Source organism: Numenius arquata, chromosome Z, assembly GCF_964106895.1.
Source record: "Numenius arquata chromosome Z, bNumArq3.hap1.1, whole genome shotgun sequence".
NCBI lineage: Eukaryota > Metazoa > Chordata > Aves > Charadriiformes > Scolopacidae > Numenius > Numenius arquata.
The window spans coordinates 69,043,032-69,062,817 of NC_133616.1; the positions used below are offsets into that span (position 1 = coordinate 69,043,032).

Genomic DNA, 19,786 nt, shown 5'->3' on the forward strand with positions numbered 1-19,786 from the left:
TGTATAAAGCGAGTTCACATTTTGAACACACATTTCTCTGGCACATTTCTGGGAATATTCAGAGCCTAGTGACAAAACAAACATGAATATAAGTGAATTTTCTCTCTCAAAAAAAAATATGCTTAAGCCATATGTCTGAAGCCAAAAGCTGTGATGCTTTTGTTGCCAGCACAGGCCAAGTTTGTTCTTTATAATTTAAAATGCAACAAGGAAAAAAAAAGGCATGAAAAGTTCAGAGTGCAAATATTCTTTGGTTTACTCATTAAAACAAAAGGACACAGCAAACAGCAAAAACACTGGCAATTAAATAAACAGCAAATTCTTTATATGTTTCCTAACAAAAAGTCTTCAGATGTTTGAAATGTATTAACTTCGTGCTTTTAAGTACATTACAGTGTCTAGAAAGTCACATTTTTTTATCCCCAAAGTCAAGGCACAGAGAAAAATAGGGAGAAAAAGAAGCATGAAAGGTAGGAGGGGAGAAAGGAAGAAAAAAAATTATTCAAGATTCCATTTTTCCATTAGTTAAATAGTATATAACATAACAATAAGACTAATTTATGTTTCTAGTTCCATTGTACACAAAGCAAATTGGCTTGGAATTTGTTTTCAGGCGATCAAGCTTTCTGAATTCACATGATCATACACGTCAGCCTAGTGTATAAAATACACCGACTCACACATTTTCAAAGAGAATTGTGACCTATTAGCAGGAGTCTAAATATCTTAAGGAATTGCACAGATAAGTCACTGTGTTTTACCTTATCGTAGGCAGAGTTAAAAGTAGGTACCGCAGGTGGTTTCTAGGGAATACTCTTCCCCAGTTAGGCTATGATACTCTAGCTTATTCCTCAAATAATCCCCATATAATCAAAGGAAGCAAGCATCTGTGCAGGTCTATAAGGATCTATACTTGGTAGCCTTGCAGACAGGAAGTTTTCAGCACTGAGCTGGAGATGAACAAGCCTGTTAAGACTCTATGTGACAGAATCACTGATATCATTTAAAATCGAATGCTTCGTAAGGGCAACACTTGGAAGCTGTGATCTGTGCAGAGAGCATAAAAGACTATAAATGAATCAAATATATATACTTTACAAATAAGTCAAAGAAACTATAGAGTGTACCATCACCATGATAGTCTGTTACCAACATTACTTGACTTTGATAGTTTAGAAATAATTCTGTAAATCTATGAAAGACGTGGATTGTCTGACAGCATATTGTTTTGTTTTGTGTATCTGTCTTGCAAGACTCTTACTCTACTTGGACTGTTCTGTTTTATTGTCTTTATCCAGCTGTTTCCTTAGGCAAAGCACAGTAAAAAAAGTCATGTGCAGTCTTTATTCCAGATGGACTATGAATAGGAACAGATAGCTCATAATAAGGAATCAATTTAATAGAGATATTTTGGAAATATTTGTCATAATGTAAAAAAAATCTTTTTGCATGCTCCCTTATTCCTTCATAAATCAACAGTGTTCCATCTACAAACAATGCATAGGCAGTCAACTTTAATACAAATACTTATATGTTCCCCTCATCCAGCATTTTGTTGACACCATCACAAAGTTTCTGCAAATGGAGTTTATAAGGTCCAAAGGGATTGTACAAGGCAGCCAAAAATTCACAATCAGAGAAGTGATCAAACACGTTGTTGACACGTCCATGTGACTTTGCAGTTAGGTGACGCTGAATGATCTCATGAAGTAGCTCTCTACAATCGTTTAACAGTTTGGACAAAAAATTCCTGTCAAAGGTATAATCCACCTGATGGAAACTGACCACGGTCTTAGCCAGCTGATGAACTTTCTTCTTGAATTTCTCCATCAACGCTATTTCATCCTGATTAAATTGGTTGTTCCTGTAGAGAATTGCCAATTTGAGGACTATTTTAATGAGGTTTTTGATGATTTTCTCTGCTTCCTTTTTATTTTGTGTATATTCCTTTGTCACTCTGTAGAGCTCATCCAGAACATCACTGCTTGTATCATCGATCAAAGTAGTTGCTATTGATTTGGACACCATTTTTCCAAGAATCTTCTTCTGGGCCTGAATGGCCAGACTTTTGGAGTTGAAGACATCTGTGGCCACTGGGGGGGAGAAAAAAAAAGTATGCAGTCAATACTTCATAACAGACATACTGTGGACAGTGGAGGAATATTTTCATGTCTATCCATTCATACTAAGTCTTACTGACTGCTGCAAAAATAATGCAAACTTATGTATGTAGCTGCAGAAAAACCCATCTTTTCAGTCCCTGAAACTCTTTTGTCTTTAGGTTTACAGTCTTTTAGACTTTTACTTCTGAGAAAACAACAAATGAGATAGAACTTGATCAAAAATGGTTTAAAATATCTCTATATATAGATTGATGGGATTTTAAATTGAGGCAGTAAACCTGCCCTATCTAACAAGATGAGTCATAAGTCTGATCTGATTCTCATATTCATCATGAAGTTTGAAACCATGACTATCCTAATGTCATGACAATTACCACTGCTACTCATTTAGAGATAGTAAGTCAATGACTTGACTATCGTAAAACTTTTTCCTGCTTAGCATTTTACATGATCAGTGAATTCAGATCCCACACATCTATTGTATTTTTAATAGATATATTTTATATGTATATGCAGAAAAATAGATAAAAACACAAACAGAAAAATCTTTTGTCAGCAAACAATACTGAGATTCTTTGGGTGCAATCTGAAGCAGCTAGTTTTCAGAAGGAAAGCAAATGTAGATTAACACTTCTATGTCCTATACTTAATGCAGAAATAGCCCAAAATGAACAGTCTAGGGATTGCCATAAGACTTCCTAGCATAACCTTATAAAGAAATCCTTCTGTGACCAACAAAGTAGATGCTAGAACATATTTCCACCTCCAAAGCACCAGTATACCCAATGACTGGTTTGTAATTTCTTCAAATACTTAAAAGGCCCCAAACGTTTTTTCGGAAACTTGTTTTGTGAAATGTCACTGCTCGTATTCATAAAATGATAGAATGGTTCGGGTTGGAAGGGACCTTAAAGATCATCGAGTTCCAACCCCCTTGCCACGGGAAGGGTCACCTCCCACTAGACCAGGTTGCTCAGTGTGTTCTGTTCTGCTGCAAGTGATGACTATTAACACCACGTTCCCTCCACCAAGGCACATGTGAATTTGTATTTCCAGGTTGAACAGTCCAGGAGACGGCAGCCTTTATGCTGCAGCTTCCCTGGAGCCTCAGACAGGCTGAAGGAAAGCTTCATCTGTTTACATTTACTTCACATATGGAAGGTTTGCTTTGCAAATACAGAGCCTGGAAACTTTTTTTTTCTTTTAATGAAAACATAGACTCTGCAGATGCCAAACAGTAAGCCCCTGAATTTGGAAAAGGTTTCCTCTTAACTGTTTTTATTTGGGCAGCTGGGTGTGTTGGGACACAGGGTGCCTCTGGGGTTCCAGCAAATAGAAAGAACTTGTCCTTCAGGACACGTGAGACACAAATCTGTATTTTTTCTTCCTTGAGAAACTTAGTTTTGTCATCTCAGAAACTTTCAAGCAGGTTTGTTTCGAAAGACTTTCAGTGCATAGCTGTATTTTGTTTTGAAGCATGAAGTGTTTTGAGTGCATTTTTTAAAATCTTTACTACATGAGGACACTCAAAAACCAAAGAACCCATTGTTAACTATCTTGGGCAAAGCACTCAAGATCACAAGACAGACACGTTTCTCAACCACAAAGATACAGGAAGACGTTAAAAGATGCTAAGCAGTCAATCTGAACTGAAAGTATTTGATTCACTTTTTGTGTTTTTAAATATAGAACTGCAACTGTTACTATTAAAATAAAACTAATCAAAGTATTTCAAAGGGTGGTCAAATGTTAGAACTCAAAGCCAATGCTTTACAACAATCTACATGCGAATAATAGCTTTTTCCCTCCAAATCGGGAATATCGATTGTTTTTCCATAACTTTTATTTCTTCAAGTCTTCCAATTTACTACCTGCTCGTGATGTCTGACACTCCACAAAGATATACAGATGTTCATACTATCAACAGTTGCTGTTTCAAAGTATCTCCCATAAATTTTGCAGAGAAACACCCGTCTGCCCCCAGTACAATGTGTAGGTATTTTACAAAGTTCTTTCCCAGGATGCTGTAGGTATTCTTATAAAATGCCAACTGTATTACACAGTATGCTCCACTGTCATTGAACAGAAATACATACAACCTGCGTCTACCAAGTCACACAAACACTTAAGTGTGGCTCTAACGATTTACACATAATAACCTGCAAAGTATCAATTTCAAGAAACTGAAAGCATGGCAGTTTTCTAAACATTTTACGGTTTTTCCACAAAACCCACCTTGTATTATGTAACTGAACATTCGACAAAGTAGAGCTCAACGTGTAATTACCATTGCTAAGCAAAACAGGTATTGCTCACGTACAAGAGATGTTAGACTCTTAATGGCATTTCTCTAAAAACTGTGCAAGTTTTGAGACTACCCAACAATACTTTCGCAAACAGTACTTTGCAATACACTGGAAGGCAGCTTCATTTTCCCTGTGTTATTACATGGGTTCTAATTTAATTGCTAAATATGTAAACTTCATACTTCAGAATTTCAGCCAATCCGAAAAGAAACTTGCAAACTTTGTTTTACAACCAGAGTTCTCCCTTATTACCAGTGATGGCAGAAAGACCTAAAATGTACTCCATAGTCAGCTGCTTAAAGCAGTAAGATTACAGAGCTCCTTCAGACCGAACATACATACTTCCTCAAAAAAACAGTAAAATTATTACTTACTTGTTCATCAAACGGAATTGCAATTGCAGAACGAGAGGCAAAATACCCAGGGTGAAGACTGGCCTGAGGGTTATTTATTCCGCTAAATCCAGCGCACACTCTATCATGCGCTTTGAAACGCTGTCAGAAGCTATCACGGAGTGAACGCGGGGTTTTCCCCCTCCCCGTAACAGCGGCTCTTCTCAGCTGCCTTTCTCCCCTGCCTGCAGTGCTTCATTTTGCTTTGGCACCTCAGAATGCAAAAATACATCACAGTGGTTTCGCTTCCTCAAAAAGCGAGCTGAAAGGAAATTGCACTGCTGAGCCAGCAGTGCAACACCAATGGCCGTTACTGCTAACTGACAACTGGGACAATTAGCAGAAGAGGGGGGGAGAAGAAAGGTCCTGTGACTCAAAAGGGCAGGGGACGTGTCAAAGAAGAGGTTAAAACATTAACCCGCTCTCTGCAAATGCAGATGCTTGTGTGTATCGGAGGTGGCCGATTCACAGGTCGCAGGGTGCCAGTGCGGGGTGGCCACCGGCTGCACCTGTCACCAGTCCCCCATTCCCAAGGTAAGGGCAGCCGACCATCCCCTCGCAGACCTCTGACTACAATTTCAGACGCAAGCACCTAAACATAAGCCTGTGGATCCACATTTAGACAACTACCTAGGGCAACCCCCATTTGCTTAGGGTTGACTGTGTGTAGTGATTACAGTAGCTGGCCAGGATGTATACGTCTCTGACCACAGCTGTTTTATTGACAGGTCCCATCCTTGCACTTTAAACTGAAATTCCGCCATTTCTCTGGTGGCCTGCAGCAGGTCCTGAATTTGGGCAGGGAATCCCACTAATTTTAAGCTTCTCGCAGATCGTTTTTCCCCGTGACTGCTCTTTGTAGCTACTATTTCCTTCCTGTGCAATTTTACACTTCACTTTTTAAAAGTGTATCATCAAAAAATACCCCTTTGAAATCAATGGGATGTCATTTTCTGTACAATCTATACAAACAAACATGATGATGTTCACTAGAGCTGCCACTCCGCAGAGGAGAGCAGTCCAAGGGGAAAGGCTCTCAGAGGAAATCCTGCCTCCGTTACTTAGAAATTCAGAGGATCTTAGGGATAACTCAGAGATCTGCAGAGTCCTCTAATTGATGATTTAGAGAAGCAAACAAGTTGCTAGAGACTGCCTCCTGTGAAAGTTGGGAGCTTTTTAATTATGAAACTTCGTAATTTTAGCAACCAACAGCCTGTGTGTTTAACATTAGTATTTTGTTTGTTAAAGTCAATAAATATTGGACATGTATATTTTTGCCTTACACATGTTTTCCTTAAAACTGCAGTGGAAGTATAAACTTTCAGTGAAAAATTTAGAATTGTGGGTTAATAAGCTCTCAGAAGACTAGTATAGAAGTACGAGGTGGCTACTACTTATGGCTGCAATGCTGACTTTTCCCTGACATGGAAGCTAGTACACCTCCCTCCACACTGAGGCAAATGCCTGTTATCAAATACCATCTCTCTCAACTCTATCTAAAATTTTAAAAAAAGGAAAAAAAAAAAAGGAAGTATTTGGAAAAAAGAAAAACTTAATCAGATTATTTCACTGCCTTAAATCAAGGCAGAATGTTTTTTTCCACAAGATAACAGTCGATGGTAGATTCAACATCACTTGCAGTTGAGTGCATTTAATCTCATGTACATGGGCAATACTTGAGTCACTGAATATTTTTAAGCTTGTTGTAATAAAGAAGGACAAAAAAAACCCAAAACCATACAGTAAAAACTTCCAGTGAACCGTGTTAAATTCCATGGACAAGTCAGGAGCTGAGGAGTTGAGCTTTCTGACATGAGTTGCATTTCTAGCGTAGGTACTCGCTCTGTTGATACAAGAGCCCCGGCGGAAGACAGAATGTGCCTGTGAAACCATTAATACCAATGCTGCTGCGTGAGACGCAGCTCATTTCAGTGATTGGCATACCACCTACTGCACTAGTACCTGTTGAGCGCAAAAATGACACAGTTTTTTTGGGCAAGGCACAAAGGACTCTTACACGGGATGAGGAGGAAAGAGACAGCACCGACAGAGCACTTCAGGCAGCATTTAGAAGACTGTATCACATAGCTTTGACTAATGTGGCAACGGATTTCCTGTGGGCATCCTGTGTGGACGGGTGTATTTACCCCTCCAAAGACTGCGGGTGAGAGCTACAGCTAAAAGCCCATGCATGCCGTTCCGATCGCATGCTCAGACTCAGATTGTTTCCCTGGAGGGAGGCAACTTGAAATCAAGCTGGATTGACAGGGCTATGCTTTCCGAGTGTATGTGACCATGAGTCATGCTTCTCCAAAATCATGAGATCGCCTAGATATCCAGGGATTAAAAAACTACTGAATTTTTACTTTTTGTTGTGCCTTCTGCTTTCTGGGTCTTTGCAGGGCTAGCCTTGTTTTCAGGAATGATAAAGGCCAGAAAACACTAAAAAAATAAACACACTTGAGGTGTATAAATATATGACTTCATGTATAAACACATGGCTTCAGTAAGGTAAAGCTCCAACGGTGATAAACTGCAAGAGCTAGCATCAGTAAATGAACAAGTCCTGAAGTACAGGACAGGCAGAAATAGAGTCATAAACCTGTTACCAGGCTGTAACAATTTTCACAATGTACTTATTACATGACGATAAGATTAAAAAATGAGTGGTAGGACACAGACTATGAATTCTTCAGATATGAATAAGGTAAGCTGATTTTTCTAGCTGCCACCATGATTTACAGCTTATTCTTAATAACCATCTGAGTGAGTCACGATTTCAAAGAAATTTTTTTGGTGTGCCTTTTTTTTTAAAAAAACAGAAGAGTCACTGTTGTGATTCTTATCTAAGTATTTCAAAGCTTCCTGGGTGAAAGGTGTGTTAAATTTAAACTTTTAAAAAGCACAGATAAAGTCCTTGCAATGTTGAAATCATTCCAAAAACGCAGCAGTCCCCAGCCGGCCACTTCAGCATATTGGCCGGTCTCCGCATTCGCAAGCGTTTGTTCACTTGTTGGCTTTTCCAAAGCCGATGAAAACTGAAGCTTGTACCAGACATGCAAGAGCAGGCAGCGTTCTGACAGCTTTTGCTCTTCAACTTCAGACACTGGGACTGCAACTTCTAAGCCGGCTGATGGCAGGGGTGAGAAGAAACCAGGGCAGTCACAGAGTTTATGGAGAAAAGGAGTACAACAGGGCAGATAGCTTGGGCAAGCACCATCAGGCAGTGGAAAATGCAGAGGGCAAACAGCTAAATGCAAAAGGAGAAAAAAAAAAAAAAAAAAAAAACCCACAAAAAAACCGAGGGCCCTATACAGTACTTACTTCTTCCACATACATCTTGACTTTTATGACTCTGGTACACAAGGTCTTTATTTGAAGAGCAAATAATTTATTTGGCACCTTGTTTATAAAAAGGGAGATTTATATATGAATATCAATTTTAACTAGAAAACAGTTTAAATAAAATTTTTTCAATGCATACAAAGCATTCATTCATAAAGGTAAGTAACCTTTGCTTACAGTTCTCTTAATAGGTACAGTAAATTGTACTAAATTCTCACTCACCATAATCTTTACCAACTGAGCATACTATGAGAATGTTAATTAGTCGAGCAATGTATACTAATTTTAACATTCACACTGGAAGACCTTCAAAAGAAAAAACACCCAATCTGAAGCCAAGCCTAATGCATGGCAAATACTGCATGAGCTGGCTTACTGGATTTGGAAGTCAGCTCTGAGGCTGCGAGTCACTCTAAAGCAACAGTTAATCAAGCGATTTTGGAAAAAAATCTGGCTAACCAAGCATTTTTTAAAATGTACAGTACGTCTAATCTGCATACTCATACTGAAAGTGAGCATACAGTCCATAGCAGCAGGAACAAGGGAAAGATAAAAGAAAAGCTAGCGAACAACCATTGGGAACACCTTTTTTTACTCAATAAAGTGCTGAAGAAGTCATTGTCCATAGGTTTGCAAAACACATATGATATTGTTATATGCTTCCTGATTTTGCTATTTAATCTTAGCCTTAGTGTATTAAAATGTCCAAAATTTGACCAACAGCAAAAGATGACCCACTTTCTAGCTGCACAAGCAGAACAAACCATGAAAAAACAGAAAACAAAATACTTTTTTGATAAAGAGGTGAGAAGACTTGCCAAAAAAGTACCTGAAGGTTAAGGCTGGGTAGTGTGGCAAGGAAAGATGCTATTTCCAACAAGAATGTGTGTGCAGAGTTTTGCAGTCCCATGAGGGCAGTCTGTGCCAACAAGTTATTCTGGTTTTACATGCCTGTGCTTCCCACAGCCACCCTGTGCGTCACATGATACATATACTGTAGCTGATTTAGAAATTTAAAAAGCCTTCTTAAAAGCCCTTTTTCCTAGAGCCTCTGCATGGATTTTAATTAACAGTGTAGCTTTAATGAGGAAAAAAAAAATCAGATTAATTTCTGATGACTACTCTTGGAGAAGCATATTTTAAAATACGTTGGATATTAAACAGAGAAAATGACAGTCACAGTGAGTAGGGTCATGAACTTAATTTGGTATTTTACTCCTTTGCCACCATTTGTTATCCGTGCTGGAATGTAACAACAGGTGGTGTGGTATTAAATATGCAGCCTGTATATTTCAGCTGTTGGCCATTTCAGGGCTACACCAAGTTGCTCTGAATCTACCAGGTACCCATGCACAATCAGCAGTAATACCGCACAAATCTTTTCATAGGAAACAAAAAGTATCTTAGGTCATTCCTTCCAATCACGCAAATGCAACAGAGGTACTGTAGTTTTTCGTCCAGCCTTAGAAATATGTACCAAACTGCAGCAAGGCAACAGTGCCAAGCTCCCTAACCGAAGAGGTACTTCCAATAAGGTAATCTGGCCATTGCAACTGAATGTTTCACAAAAAGCTAAAGTTTAAAAAGAGGTATCTAATTGCTCTTACAATCATCCCGGCAAACGGAATGTCTTCTCACAAAAAAACCCTTAGCTGTAGGCACAGGACCTGGAGTTTAACAGGAGAGGAGAGCTTCTGGCTTGAATGCAGAAGGAAAAGCACTGCAACCAGCAGCCCTGGGGAACTTTGAATCCATTGGTGAGACTTAAATTTGACATGGGGGTGGGGGAAGGGGGAGTTAAGAGGAAGTTTAAGACACATGTGGCAAAAATACAATGAACCGGAAGGTCGAGGCAAGATGGCATAAGAGGAACTGGGAACTCAGTTACAAGGACAAGGTAGCAACCTGGCTGTCAAACTGCAAAGGGCATATATTTTGAATAGCATGTGAAGAGGCTTCAGAGAGTTCAAATGACAGAAAGGTTTGTGAGTGATCTTACAATGGCTTTGAAATTAGTTAATAATGCTTTTCCTGTATTTCTGGTTCTCTGTTCTTCTCAGTGTCGATCTGTACGCCACCCTGTCTGTTTCTTGCAGACAGGATGGGAGTCCCTCAGTATCTCTCTTTCAGTGTAATGTTGAAAGGAGGCTGGATTGCTAGCTCGCACTTTGTTTATATGTGTTACTCTTGTATCTTCTACTAGTTGTCCTGAGAAACTAAATGACACCTGCCTCACACATACATAATTTGATTTCTGTCTTCTCCTGTCAAAAGAAACTTCTGAGACACTCAAGATTGCCACAGCTACAGGCCAGATACAGGACAAGACCAGTAGTGATTCCCAAGGCACTCAATTCTCAGGTGTCTGGTTTGTATATACTTTTTTCAGTACCAACACTGAAATGCAAATTATAAAACACAAGGAAATATGCCATGTAAGAATTTTACTTATCAGATACTGGCTGTTCTTTAGGCCTGGGACACTAGTGACACCCTTCACCTCTTTCGCAGTTTTTAATTTTTCACTACCTGTTTTCTAGGATGAAGGATAAGTTTTCTGGCATTACATGCATGGCTGAACACAGAATACATGCTTTGTCTACTCTTCCGCACCAATCATTCACAGTACCTGTGATTATGGAGGACTACATTTGGTGGCTGTAGTGGTCTCCTCCATTGCCACTGCAACATTTTCCTTACTCTCCTCTTCCATAAGGAGCAAAATAAATGAACCGCTCCATTTTAATTTTTTCTCCCAATATTTAGTAGGCACAGCCTGTTCCCCCTGTATCCATACTACAGCTACCAGGACTTTCATCCGAACTCTCAGCCATTAAATCAATGGTTGAGAGTATTTTCTCTCCTTCATTCCCTTACACCCTTGCTGTCAGTTCAGAACAGGCTCCCCAAGACTCAAATGCACAGTCTATCTTTTGGAGCCTTTGCTTTGACTCCAGTTTGTTTCCACTTGGTTTGCTTTATTCCTGGCATCTCCAATTCAAAACCAGCGCTCAAAACAGCTGAAAAATTATGCAAAGTATTTCTATACATAACACTTACTGGGAAAAAAATAAACCAAACCTTTAAAATCTTTGACTTAATAACACCTAAACTGAGACTGCCAAAACCCAGGTCCACCTCCCCATGTATCTTTAGAGTTTGGTTTTGCTTTCATTAATGTCATTAAATCCTAGTAGAATATAAAGCGTAAGAGAAAAATTAGGTCTTTAGTACTGTTAGCAACTTGTTCTTCTGTAAAATTAAATCTTCTGGTTAAACGTGTGTGACTATCATTTTCTTTTATGTCAGGAAGCAGCATTATTTGGTTACAGAACTTTGATACCTAGGAAAGCATTAGCCATCCTATTCATTTTTAAATGTTGCAAATATATTTATTGACTAAAACTAGACAGTCTCCAGAGGTCCCTTCCAGCCTCAACAGTTCTGTGATTCTGTGAAACCTGCATCTATTCTGTAATTCACTCCTCAGGGCAAGGTGTAGGAGTTTGAGTGCACTGTTTTTCACAGCTGTTGACTACTGTAGAATTTAAATGTCCAGCTTCTTTACTTTGCACTGTCAACAAATGGTATTTTTAAGTAGGCGATGAACAGCACTGATCAGCTATGGAGGAATGTCCACCACCAGGAAATGTTGTAGCTTGAGATTTTCAGGATTATTATCCAAAAAGTAAGAAGGAAAGAATGCAAATTTGAACCTGGAGAAGGAAAGACCTCAAGTAGTGAAAATAAAAACCATAAATCTAAATTTCAAACTAGTTACATTACATTTTTGCACTGAAATAAAAATGTCAACAGTTTCTCTTCATCTAACCATGGTACTACTATCCTCCCCTCCCAAGATGCATGGCATTTTGTTGTGGCTTGTTACCTACTGATCAACATCTAAATCCACCATAATTTACATCTCTTTCATATGATTCTAATGCCAACTGTTTGTTGCAAAGAAAGTTTAGTGTAAACAAACATCCAGGACAGTGACGTCTTGCATCACAGACTTCTAAATCCCTCATCTCCAGCATTGAGGACAAGGCTATGAGCTTGATGAAAACATCTTATCATAGATGTAGGCACCAGAGCCAAACTTTATTCTTACCCCTTCTTGAAGTATCCACTATTTCTGTTCACAGCTGCTCAAATTCTCATTGTTTTGAGTTCTTTGTTAGTTTCTGAAGTCTAAGTCACTATTTCTCAGCGAATATTTTTAATATAAGTTTTTTTTTTTTTAAGTGAATAGAAACATTCATTCATTTTCTCTTTTCCAAGTAGGAAAAAATAGCCCTTAGAATCACCAGTGTCATTTACTTGCTTTTGCTAATATTAAACCAGAATTTTCTTCTTTCTAGAAATAAAACTGGTCTTGTAGAATAGTTTGGTAAAGTGGACATCGTAAATGCAAAAACAGATCTCATGAAAGCCTTGCATTTTAAAACAAGGGCATTTCTGCATTTTTCACAGTGAAAGTTTCCTACATACCTAATGAAGTTAATTAAGTAGAAGCTTGCCGGTGCATGCACTGATTCAGTGCTTTATTAATTCCTGTATGAAGTGATCAAGACTTGAGGGTATCTCATTCTTAGGGGTCCACTGAAATAACATGTCTGCTACCAATGCCTTAGAGAAACCTGCAACTACTGACCTTCATAGATAAGTAAAACACATCTCTGAATATGTCTGTGGATTTCAAATTACAAACCTTGCAAGGATGAACACTCTCAAATAAATTAAATGCTAACTCCCACTTTACTGCAATTCATTCTCATTACTGTAAACTGCCATCAGGAACAGGACTCGCTGTAGACACTCCAACATTTGTATATTGTATATCAGACTGAAATGCAGGTTTCCCCTACTGCTATGCAAAACAGAACTTTGATCTTTCATTACTAATCTGTGTAGTTACAAATATCAGTACTGAACTCAGCAAAAGGTAGTGAAAAATAAATTAATTTATACAGTGCGTATTCAATCCTCTACACTCCTTCTGCTGCAACAGAGCTGTGATGAAGGTTTTGGATCCCAGGTTCCTCAGACTGAATCCGCCATGCTATGCAGAGGTGCAGGCTCTCTACTTGCTAACCAGTCAAGCACTAGAAATGAACCACAAAACTGAATTTTGACAGGGAAACAACTGATGAAACTGAATAAAACCACACCCCAACTCAGGCAGAGAATCTTACGAAGAAACCCAAAATTTATAAGAAAACATCCTGAAATACTGAATGTAGAATGAAACTCTCAAAGGACAGGCTTCTCAGTTTCTCTCCTTCTCGCTCAAAACAAGACTGTGCCCAATGGACAGCAGATTTAAGGCTTGTGCTTTTGCTGATGTTATGGTTAAAAGAACCAAGATGCTGTCAGCTGCCTTTGCACCACTAATCCCACAGTGCATCCTGTTCAGTAGTCATGATGGAGATGCATCCACAAAAGTGTACACCTACCACTAAAAAACATAAGGAACTCAGCAGATCTACTGAGGCAGACAGAAAACATAAAAATCCGTAGCTTCCAGATTTCACACAGTACAAAAAAATGTTAAAGTCAATAGACTAATGTTCAGATTGGTGCTATTTATTAATGCAGAAACAGTCGGCTTAAGCACTCAAATTCCTTACAAAGTCATACACAGCAACTGTTACTACTAACAGTACTACCACTGGATACTACCGAATCTGTGAAGTATCTATGAGCAAACATGAAAAATTAATCCCTAAACATTAAAAAAGTCATTCTGGCTTTAAAGCCATTATGCAATGCATTAAACTATTTTTAGCCTACTACTTCTTCTATGGAGTGTGATGTATGAAAAAAGAAAAACAGTTGTTTCATAAAGTAGCATAAAAATCAGTAGGTCTTTCACACCTCTATGAAATGCTCTCCTCTTACCATATTTTGTAATCTAATTGTAACAAAAAAATCAGTCCAGAAGGTTGAAATAACACCTGCAATATAGTTTTCATTTGCTTTATTTATTACCTAAATGTGTTTATAGAGAGTCTAAATGCCTGAGGAGAGAGGGGGGGGAAGGGAAGCAATTTGCTTCTCAAAAAGCAGTATTTAATCACCCTTATGAAACAGTAACATTTAACAGAATACTTGACGAAATGATAAATCATTACTGATTAAAGGAATGATCTGTGCTCTTGAATAAAAATTAGAAATTATAATTAATATCTAAGTATTACATTTTCCTTATGTATCCCTGGCACATGTATTACAAAATACTCATTATTCTTAGAAGCCATTCATTCAGCCTGTTGCTATACTTGGAAATAATGCTGATCAAGAAAACAGCCTTTCCAAATGTAGGTGCAAGGCTCTTCCCTTCCACTGACACTTCTTTTGATTCTCCAGAGATTCACTGACTTTTGCTCACTGATCTCTTAACCTCCAGTCTCATTTATGACAGCACATAGCTTGCAAATTCCCCAAGGAAAATAACCCAAGGGTCTAAAAAGTACCATAATATAGCAAATCTTGTCATCAACAGATAAATGAAAGGAAGATGGGGAAACTAAGTCTCCAGTACAACAATTAATTTTGTAAGATGGAAGAGACTGGTAGAATTTTAAAACAAAGTACTACCTTCCCATATGCAGAATACTGTGTCCAGTTTTGGGCTCCCCAATTTCCCCAAAACAGGAGCTGACAAACTGAAGCAAGTGCAGCAGACAGCCACCAAGATGGTTACAAAGCTGGACAGGCTGAGGGCAGCAGGTTTGCTCAACCTAAGGACTAACAGTGAACCTAACCAATACATCTAACTTGTTACTGAGTAGTTACGAGAAGACTAGAGCAAGGGGCTTTCTGAAGGATACACAGCAAAATAGCAAGAGGCAACAGACACAAGCATCAAGGGGAACTCTCATTGGGAATGACCACCTTCATAGCAAAGGTGGTCAAATATTGGAATATGTTGCTAGAGAAGTTGTGGGACCACCACTCTTGAAGACACTATCAACTTGACTGGAAAAAGCCTAAGCAACCTCATTTAACACTGAATTTGGATCCAGCTTCAAAGCTGGTTCTGCCTTAAGTGGAAGGTTGTGCCCAATGACCTCCAGAAGTTCTCGGCAGCCTCAGTTAATCTATGAGTCTCTCTGTTGACCAAATAGCTCAAGGGACTGTATCTTACTTGAAATTAAACACCTGAGTCTTACAGTTTGCTATGGATTAAAAGATTTGATCGCATTAAGTATAATTATATTAATGGAATTTTCTCAAAGCAATCTAGCATTCAACCCGACAATTGCAGCTAAATGATTAACCTGTTAAGACTTTCAGTGATTCTCTGAAGTAACCTACCAGCTACAGCTACTGCTTATCCAGCGGCCCCTGCTCACATTACCACCTAGCTTCCTCTTCTGCTCCAACAGCACAAGGAAGTGATTGCTAAGTATGTGGGGAATGAAGTGTTCTGCAGAAGACAGCTACTCCATATGGACTTCCAAATGTGGTATACAACAAAACCCGCCAGTTCAACCCATTCAATTCTGAGCCTGCAGAAGCAGCAGTGAGAGCAGCGACCTAATCCATTCACAAAATAGGTTATCTTAAAGGTTACCCTGATTTGCCAGGAAAATAAAACCATTTTTTCAATTTTTAAGGGGAGAGATGTAGAGCTGCTTCCAGAGTCTTACAGTTTAACAGCCTTAAGTCAGTGCTCTTACCAAGATATTCAAATGCCCTCATCTTGATGGAGCTGCAGGAGCTGTACTACAAACCATGGCCTTATATTTCTGTCCTCAAAGCCATTTATACATTTCCTGTATCTTGCTTTATTAAATGTACAATCCTCCAAACTACATTAAGAATATTTAGCAGTTCTGACTGGCCTGTGCACCATGGTCTTATTTCCTCCAAATTTCCCATTGCTCCTCCTTCATTCAAGAGGTTAGCTTCTTGCTTTTCCTTCTACCCACACCTCCACTCTTTGCACCTCTGGCAACACTTTCCCCGTGCTTATGTGATATAGTATTACAGTGTCCAGTTAGTAATAATGCTTTCTTTCCAATTTGTCATAAGCTTACTTCCTTCCTTCCTTCTTTCCTGTAGTAAAATGATGTATTTTGCCTATAGCTTGTCCTGCTAATCTTGAATTCTAAAAGTCTATAGAAGGGATTACACAAAATGCCAAATTGTTAAGCACCGCTCTGATTTATAGAGCTGCTTATGTGATATGTATGACTCCAGTAATCTTTTAATTCTCTTCATCAGCAGTAGGCAAGTTATTTGTGGAATAAAAAAATCCTCAAATTGACTAATCTAGATCTCTGACACGTCCACTGGGACCGGATGATTCTTCCTGCTCCTGAACTTTTCAGACTACTCTCAACAAAAGGCCCCTGTTTCACTGGCCTTAATGTTTTACGGAGACTATTGTTTTGACAAGGGAGGGTAGGCAAAGAGCAAGTGAAACAAATGAAGCCCATGTTTCGTAGTCTTCAGAGGGAGAGCATAAGGTGGGTCTAGTATGTGGGGTAAGCACTAATTGCCTGTGCTGGTTCCCCGCAGCTTCATACGGAAAAATGAGCTCCACGAAAGAGAAGGGGACAATCTTTAACTTTGGCAGCTGTCAAAGCTATAACAATTCACACAAAACCATTCAGATTTGGGTCCAAAAGAGGACACTGAGACATCCCATTCCTGTTTAATCTTATGGTTTTCATGCTGTTTATTCCAATTTTGCCTGAAAACAGTCTGTGACTTCAAAAGTTAACATGAAACTGGACTGTCATCACCTGTTGCATTTATGTATGGATAACACTCTACTTGCGTAGTTTGGATCTTCCCGTTCACTATCACAAAAGTATAAAAGGTTCTAGCAAATGCTAGTTTTGGAGATAGTGGAGAATCATATGTTACAGATTCCTATCAATGTTTTGGATGGAGTAAGGAGCACAAGAGCAGACAATCTTTTTTATCTAAATGAACACAATTCTACCCTGAAAAACTTTCACACGATAAGAGGTGACTGAAAAATGTCAAAGCAAATACATGACTACTTACAGGAGGGAGTACTGACTTCTCAAAACAGTGAGTGCTGTGTGATTTTATAACCCGTGCCTCTGTTTTGAGCTCTAAAAGGAACAAAACAGGTGAGCTCATTCCTCAGTAATCTCAATTGGATTAAAAAATGCTAATTGTGTCTAAAAAAGCTCTAGGTGCTTGTAGGAATGCAGAGATCTCTCTCCCCCATGAAATGTGGTACTTAAACCTAAGTATGATAAAGGTGCAGCGCAGCCTGTCACTGCTTCTGAGTTTGTAGTACAATATCCATCATTTGATAGGCTAATGTATTACATTCACTCTGTTATTATTTTATTTTTCCTTTTAGACATTAGATTTATCTCCTGTTGTTTTCTCAATATATAACATAAAGCCTATAACATAAAACCTGCAGAATGAAGCTGAAATTTTCTGAAGCTTTACATAAATTACTGTTTCCTTCTATTGAAGAAATACTATGTAAGGAATCCATTAATTCCGCAGTAATTTTAACTGGAATTGGCATGTATTAAAAAAGGTATATTAATGATATATATTTTCAAAATAATGCCAGCATTAAGAATATTTCCTTCAGATCTCAGAAAGGAATTAAGTCAAATAACAGCCTGAAACCATTTGGTACATGACATGCCATCATGCAACACTAGATTGAAATTATGCCATGCAGTTAAATGCTATACTCTTCTTCTTGATGTTACCATGCTCTTTGTTTCATCCAGGGCAAAAGTAACTACAAGAAAACGTGCCAGGGTTATTTATATCATGACAGTTGTTGGAATCTGTAAAGGCAATACAGATTGATGCCATACACACATACTTACCACAGCATTGTGATATATAGATGAATACAAAGATTGTAAGCAGCACAATGGGAGAAAAAAAACCCAAACAAACCTGTTTCATGTTACCATCCTAATATGGACCATGCAGAGATCAAAGACAGAAGCTGAAAAGCCCAGATACACTGCTGCATACCCACTATCCAGAAATTAGTACAAAATACACTGAAGTAATTATTGTCTTCTAGCATTGTCTTTTTACTCCAAGTCCCTGCTAAAAAGTAAAGATTTAACTTGAGGTCAAAGACTCTACCTTTTTTCAATTAATTATAAAAAAGAAAATCTTCAGGAGTTTGCCATTCTAAATTTATGTTGATTTTGGGTTTCACTGTAACAATGGGTATAGTTCATTTTTACAGTAGTAAAAACCTATGGTCTTTGATCTTGTTGTGCAGATTTTAAAAAATAATCCATATTAACCCATTAAATCTACTCTTACAGACATCTCAGTGTTCTCCCCGTACTGCAATTCACTTACATAAAGTAGCTGGAAGTGAAGTATTGCTCACTTCAGCATCAGATCATTGTCAGAACATACATGATGTTCACCGCTATTACTGTGCCCCCAGTTCTTGCCATTCAAGCTGACATTACAACACATGGTCCGAGCATCACACCTGGAAGCTGCAACTGAATTTCAGAGCTCCTTATGTATCTCTTGACTATCTTCTGGCCAGTGATGCTTCCCTGGCCACCTGAGCTGCTTTAAGGAAAATAGAAAAATTCTGCCTTTGCTTACAATATTAAAGTAACATTTTTCCTGTAGTTTTCTTCTCCTTTCACTTTTTAGCATGTAGCATATTAACCACTATGCTTTCATTGCTAGCTTTGGCCTTAAAATCTACAGAATCTGGTAAAATAACTATTTTATAATTGTCCAAGTGTACCCTCTACCCCTTCCATAAACAGTCACAGACTGTTACATACGAATTACCCAGCTGGACCTCATAATTTGTGGGTAAATCAGAATTTCTCTTTTAGAGTGAATTCAGTCATGCACCTAAAGGAGAAATCAACCACACACACCCTTTGGTAAACCACTTAAAAGATTATATATTCTCAGTGTCAAAAGCTTGAGCCTCAAATTCAGTCTGAATTTGTGAAGCATTGATTTTCTTTATGCAAAAAGCAGTTTCTTGATTAAAAGGAGCTAGTTAGTTGAAAGACTCTGAATGCTTATTTTATGCCACATACACGGGACCACTATAAATGCACAGGTATTTGACTGTATTTTTCAATATTTTGATCGGTGATCTTTCATGCCATGTTCAATCAGACTAGGCAAAATAGTGTAAAAGCTGCAGTTCTACATATTCACCTGTTAATTTCAGTCTTTATTCACATACACACTAAACCCCCTTTTCTCATGAATCTTCTAAATTACTCCTTTACAGGTGGGAGTATATTACCAGGAATACTGTAAATAGCATTTTTTAATCCAAAGGAGATTACTAAGGAATTTGTATTTACAGATCGACTGAAAAACATCCTCAGTGTCATCTGTACCTCATCTTCCCACAATGGCCAGTGTTTTTATTTTCCATTCTAACCTATTAAAATCACAGGACAGCAAAACCCAAATATTTTCCCAGCTAAAAATAACTAACCAAAAAGCTACCCTTTCTTTCCTATCTCAGCCACCTGCTCCAAATGCTTTTTTCGGCATGAAGATCCTGGCATCTCAAATTGTTTCAAAAGAAATGCAGAGAAAGGCAAAAATATTTTCAGATTATTTTAAGAATCTCAGTTATCTA

At 38.3% G+C, this 19,786-nt stretch overlaps 1 protein-coding gene across 1 annotated transcript in view; it reads right to left on the reverse strand.

Moving 5' to 3' along the window:
- Positions 1–239: 239 nt before the first annotated feature.
- The window catches only part of TNFAIP8 (TNF alpha induced protein 8), a 65,319-nt gene continuing 45,772 nt past the window's right edge, over positions 240–19,786 (reverse strand). Inside the window, exon 2 of the mRNA XM_074166827.1 lies at positions 240–2,093. Coding sequence (XP_074022928.1) covers positions 1,528–2,093 — 566 coding nt within the window. The 3' untranslated portion in view covers positions 240–1,527. The remainder of the gene's footprint in view (positions 2,094–19,786) is intronic.